The 6,851-nt window shown below is 25.9% G+C and overlaps 1 protein-coding gene across 1 annotated transcript; it reads left to right on the top strand.

Annotated features, from left to right (window-relative positions):
- The first annotated feature begins 211 nt into the window (after positions 1-211).
- LOC122718865 lies at positions 212-4,290 on the top strand. The gene is made up of 5 exons (XM_043944241.1): positions 212-531; positions 631-1,772; positions 1,839-2,687; positions 2,763-3,250; positions 4,150-4,290. The coding sequence occupies exons 1-5, from the start codon at positions 212-214 to the stop codon at positions 4,288-4,290; spliced, it is 2,940 nt and encodes a 979-aa protein (XP_043800176.1).
- Positions 4,291-6,851: the final 2,561 nt, after the last annotated feature.

Here is a 6,851-nt window from a genome sequence, read left to right as displayed (position 1 = left end):
ACAATGTGAATAATAATCGATAAAGAAAAGTCGTATTAAATATGTAAGGTTAACCAAAAACGAATATAAATATTGTGCGAATTCTTTTCTTAAATGTTAATCAAGTTAAGATAAATTAAATAGGTATGTACAATTTTAAGAAAAAAATAATCATATTCACGTTATTTTTTTTTTCTTTTTGATACAGTAATACAAATTGAATACACTTGGAATGGCATATCTCTACATCGATCGACTGAAGAGCGATTTTCAACGATCCGATTTTTACAATCCACGCACGATAATATACAAAAGATGGTGTCCGCAAATTATAACGAAATATCTAAATAGTGAGAATTTCGATGATCTTTACGTTTCAGAAAACATTCAAGTCAAAAACTCTTCTATGTATTTTATACCCAAAGTACCAAAAATTTTTTCGATCGGTTTACGATTAGATAACAAACATAAAGATAATATAAATTCCGTTCAATTTTGGGTCAATACTAATATCAAGAAATTTTTGGAACAATATTTTAGCTTTTTTCTAAGGTATTTTCAATTTTCATATTCACGTTATTTATTTATTTATTTTTTTTTTTGAATCTTTACGTCATTATATACGAATATAAATTAAAGAACTATTTGCAGATACCAAAATTATTTGCATATTTTATTGGAACCGAATGAAAATAATGACGAATCGAACGTTTTCTGTTTCACTTCTTTCAAATCGATAATTTCAAAATGTTCGAAAAATATGAAAGAAAAATCTCCCGAAAAAAGTCGAAATTCAAAATGCATAATGCAACATTGCAAGCGATGTTGTAACTGTACAACTTTACATGATTTCCAATTACCAACAAAACAAAATTATTCCAGATTAAAACCGCACGATAATCAGTGTACCAATCAATGCAAAATAGAGAATTCTGACACTGGTTCTATCAGCAGTCAAATTAATGACGAAGAGAATTACAAAGTAATAATACCTACTAAATACTTATCGGACAAAGAATATGATTCTAAATATAGCTCACGTACGTCTTGCGACGATCAAATCACGAAAGAAAGTTATTCCAAATTAAAACTCCACGATAACCAGTGCACTAATCAATACAAATCTATAGAAAATGCCAATATTATTTCTACGACTAGTCAAATTAATGACGAAGAATCGAATTACAAAGTGATAATACCCACTAAATATGTATCGGATAAAGAATATAATTCTACGCATAGCTCGCGTACCTCTTACGACAATCAAGTGACAACACAAAATTATTCGAAATTAAAATCGCATGATAACCGGTATACTAATCAGTACAAATTTACAGAAGATACCGATACTACTTCTGTCATTGGTCAAATTAAAAATAAAGATTTGAATTGTAAAGTGATAATACCCACTAAATATTTATCGGATAAAGAATATAATTCTAGATATAGTCCGCGCATCTCTTACAATAATCAAATCATTAAAATAAAAAGAAATGCTGGTTGTCAAACATCGGAAAAGTGCAAGTCATATCACGTGTACAAAAAACCAAAAAAAAAAATTGAAAGTAGTAAAAAAAGAAGTATCGCTTACTTTTCGAGCATACCATCTTCTAAGGACATCAAGACAATTTTCGAAACTAATCGAAAAAATTTTAACAATGAAAAGAGTAGAACGAATTTAGAGTTATTAGAAACTCAATATATCAAAGAAATAACTAAGAATAAAAATAAGAAAATAGACAAAAAATTGAAGAAATACGATAAAGAGAATTTGATACGAAAAAAGAAAAAAAGTCATATAAGCAATGATAAAGAGAACGTATTTAAATTTAAAAATGATAAAGAAATAAATACGAGAGAAAAAAAATTAAAAAATGAAAAGATGCTTAAAAATATTGAATCAAATATTGATTCTGAAATTTTCTTCGATTGTAATAGCATGCCAAATCTTACGGACGATAATATTACAAAAATATTTCGAGAATATAATGATAGAAATGAACGATTAATGTTAAATGAAAATGGAGATGTATTCAAGAATGTATTTCAAGAAAGATTAATTAATGATGTCAAAAATAACACCAACGTGTCTCCAATGACTGCTTATGATGACACAACAAATTTTTCAGATAATAAAAATTGTACGAAAAATAAAGAGAAGATTATGCTTGATAATTATGATATGATTAAATTAAACGAACCTTCATCAGAGATGAACACGTCATGGAGATCGCAAACTTATTTGATAGAAAATAAAACTTCCGAACTAATGATCCTTGGAAATGTAAAAAAGCGATTAGAAGAGGATTACGATGATTATTTTTCACTATACGAAGTGGATGATGACACGCATGATTTAGACAACGATCTTTTTCTTGATGCAAAAAACTCAAACGATATTTTAGAAATTGACAAGCCTTGCATTGAGATTAAAGCGGATTACCATGCATCGCAGGATAACCTCAAAACTTCAAAACAATCTATGTTGACAGCATCGATAAAAAAGAATCAAGAAATGAAAGAAATAACGCAACAATCGATACGTACCTTAATTTGTCCATGTTCTATTTGTTTCTTAAATTCGAATTTGAACAATAAGCAAAACAGTTTTTATACAGCATTAAAAGAACGAGAGTGTAGTTCAAACTCATCAATCGAATATTGTAGTGCCAGTAATATTCCTTTATCAAAAAAATCTACTCAAAATAGTTCTTTCAACACGATATTTCAAACACACTCGATGGATACTACTGTGTTATACGATGATGACTTGAAGAAATCAGAAATCCAAAATAATTGTTTTTTAAACGATATTTCATACGAAGACGACAATGCGCTTCACGATACTAGGGAATTTTTCGATCGAACGTTATTAAATTCGTATATGATGTGTTGTTGTCAACGGAACTCGACACCAAATTTTTCCAAATCAAAACTGGTCACAGAATCGTTGGATTCTGGAATTTTAACCGATTTTTCACGAGATCAGCTTCGAATTATATCAGACGAACAATTTTGCGAGAAAAGTGAAAAGAACAATAGAGGTGAACGAAAATGTTACACGAAGAAAGTGGATTTGTTGCCGACTTTTGATTTCAACACGGATAGCAGTTATTCGGACGATTCGCTTAATCGAAGGGTCGATCTTGTGGTGAAGAAATTCACAGAAAATTTGATTCTAACAGAAAGAAAGGCAAGAATCAAATTAAGGCGAATGGAGAATTCTACAAAACGTAAACAGATGAAGAAACAATGGAAGAATCGACGACAAGTACGTCTAGAGATTATTTTGAAACAAATTAGAAAAAATTTGGGAAAACAAATAAACATGATTTAGAGATGTATCATAGTATCAAAGTTCTTTGAATAATAATATTAGAGATAAAATTGATAAGAAGGAAATATAATTTGAATATATATATATCTACAGTATTGTTCAAAAATTATTTGGATAATAATAATAAAATCATTTGAATTTGAATTGAAAAAAATAATATCTCGAGAAACAAGTGTGTTTTAAAATTTGAAATTGTTTAGAAGTAAGCAAGATATGTATACCTATAGCATTGTTATCTAAATATTTGAGTCAAAATAATAGATAATTGTAAATGAATTTTCTATATTATGAAATTTTGTATAAAAATTATGTAAATTATAGTGATATTTAAAAAAAGATATACGGATAAAATCTTTAATTTCAACATTTATTATCATTTTTATATTTAAATATATTATATTTATATATGATTTTATAATGTATATATATATTTAAAAGAAATATATTCAAGATAAAACAATGAAACGAAGTTTTGTAAAATTTTATAAATATTAAATATGTAAAATTATTTTTATTATTTTTTAATCGATATACAATCGAAAATAAAATAGACAATTATAAAATAGAATCAAAAGAATTAAAACTCTAAATTAAAACTCTAAGAATTGTTTGTAATTCAAATAACTATAAACAATACTGTATGTATAAAATAAAATAGTAAATTTTATAAAAATTTTTAAATTTGCATATCCGTAATGTGATACAACTCTATGTTTTTTTTTTTAAAATTGATTTAGATTGATAATCGCATAATTCTATCAATTATTACAACAAGCATAATAATATATATTGAAAAATAAATAATTGACATAAATAATTAATAATAGGTACAGAATATATTAGAATATATTCCCAAACGAAGTTTTGTTTGTAAATTCGAGCCTTCTCTATGGACAAACGATGACGATTGGGCTATAAATAGTTCTACGCCACCAATATATTCATTCTCCGATTCTGAAATCGATCCTTTATAATTTATTAAAAAATTAAAACAATTCATACATTTCAGTTTTATGGGTTTGTATAAAACGAAGCGAAGATACGAGATAATCATTCTTCACACGTACGATTTATTTTATTTCTTAATCATTTTTATATTCAAATAATCTCAATTAATTAATCTTATATTTGAGTTAAAAATTAATTAACTTAATTCATTTTTTTTTTCAGATTTTTAAGTTATCTACAATGATCTACTTTCAATGATATCAAATAATTAAGGATTAATTTATGATTAGAAAATTTAAGAGACATAAAATTATACGCTTTTTTAAAATGTGTAATTAAAATAATAGAACCAAATAATATTATGAGAAAAAATTTAAAAAAATTTAAAGATTTAACATTAAAACTATTCTACGTTGAAAGGAAAAAATCTTGAAATCTTTCATCTTGTCATGATTGGTAATTTTAATATTAAAAAATCTAAATCACACTTTCAATTAACTTATATTTGAGTTATTTTTTAAAAAATTAAGTAACTTAATTAGTTCAATAATTTTTAAGTTATTCACAATTCAAGGATATTAATTAAAAATTATTAATTATTTTAAATTAAAAAATTTAAGAGGCATAAAATTATTATGGAATAGATTTTTAATTAGTTAACTAAAATAACAGAATTAATTAATATTATAAGAAAGAACTTAAAGAAACTTAAAACTATCCATTTTGAAATCTTTTCTTTTGTCATACTTTATAATTTCAATGTTAAAAAGAAATCCAATAACTTATTATAATTGTTTGGTTCTGAAGAGACAGACTAAATTTAAATGAATTATCTGGATATTAAATTTGCAGGAAAAGTATTGCATTGCACTTATTCAAAAGCAATGAACCCACGGATCTTCCTTCCAGCGCGCGAATAAGCAAACAAAACGACAAAGAAGATGTAATTCAGTGAAAGGACGTTAGGTGGAAAGTCAGTGAAAGGTCAAAATGTTTGGACGCGGCAACAATCAAAATGTAGAGACACGTTGATTCTCTGGTTGGTCCAAACGGAAGTTGGACCGTTCATTAGACGAGACTGACCGCCTCTGTACTGTGGTTTCCTTTGAGGGGAGTCGAAACGAGAGAACGTATACTCGATAACCAGCCGAGCGGAAATGCATAAACGACCAACAGACAGGTCTTTCCTACACTCTCTGTTCGAAAGGAACAAGACTACATCCTTCTCCTTCTATCTGTGTATCGGTTGTCCGACAAACCATTTCTCTATTAAACGAGGGTCTGTTGGAAAAACTGACCGTCGCTACTGGACGACACCGATCAAAAGAAATCTCGGTTTGCGTTTGTCAACTGGATGCTCTTGATTTGTTGGAAATTACTTTTCTTTCTTTTTTCTTTTTTTTTTTATTTCCGGAACGCGTCCAATTTCTTTGTTTCTTCTCTCTTTGGCTTTTTTTTTTACCATTTTTCCTTGATTTTTATAATATCAAACTTGGAGCAGATAAGAATGGGAAGTGAATACTTAAATATTTAATTAATAGTTCTACAAGTAGTAGTGATAAGTATAAATTTTGGCCAAAAATAATATACTTAATAAAAAGTATCTATAATTGAAATATAGTTAAAAAAATAATTTTCCTATAACGTAAAACTATAGACAAAAAATATAGGTTATTAATTTTATAAACTATAAATAAATTAAATTATTTATTAAATCTGTCCATAAAATTATCCATAAAATATTTTTATAAAAATAGTACACAGATATTCGTTAATTAGTAAACATATAATGTATCTACGTTTTATGATGTAATATAATATCGTAGAACATGTTAAGCATTCATCATAAGAAAAAAGTGAAAGAAAAATAATATTATACAAAAATGAAATAATTAGCGCAAAAGTAAACAAAAAATTAGAAAAATTCAGAAATAGGAAAATTTATTTATTGTTTGCATAAAATCATTTTGTTTTATAATTATAGTATTACGATTTCCAAAATATTCTATATATTCTATATATTTATTCTATATATTACTATTATTTAATGTTATTCATTTTTTTAGTTTTTGGTTACGTTATTTAATTATTGTGATTTGTTGAATTTATTATGTAAAAACTTTTTAAAAAAGATTGAATTAATTGAATAAATAAAATATTTATTTAAAAGTCCTTTTGCTGTATTACGTAATTTTCAAAATATTTAAATTAGTGCTACAATATTAATAATGAAAATTCTAATATCACGAATGATATTGAATTAAAAACACAATTGTTAGATTTCCAAGAATGCTTTTACTATGTATGTAGAAAATCGATATTCATTGTTACTAAATTTTGTATGCATAAGACAAAACCTATAATCAGTTGTCCTTAGTAAAGGCGTGAATCCTTAACATTTCCTATCTTTATGAAATGTTCTTAAGGGTGCATAAATGAAAAAGGCTTATCTCTATGTGAATTACTTCATCAATTTTATTCGGAATATTTATATTTCTTAAAAATGTATTTGAATAAATTATATTTCACAAAAAAACTTCGTATGGATAAATATATATATTAAAATTAAAATTGAAAACATTTTGAA

This window comes from Apis laboriosa, unplaced genomic scaffold, assembly GCF_014066325.1.
Source record: "Apis laboriosa isolate Shangri-la unplaced genomic scaffold, ASM1406632v1 scaffold68_cov148, whole genome shotgun sequence".
Taxonomy (NCBI): Eukaryota; Metazoa; Arthropoda; class Insecta; order Hymenoptera; family Apidae; genus Apis; species Apis laboriosa.
This window is presented reverse-complemented; position numbering and strand designations above follow the sequence as displayed.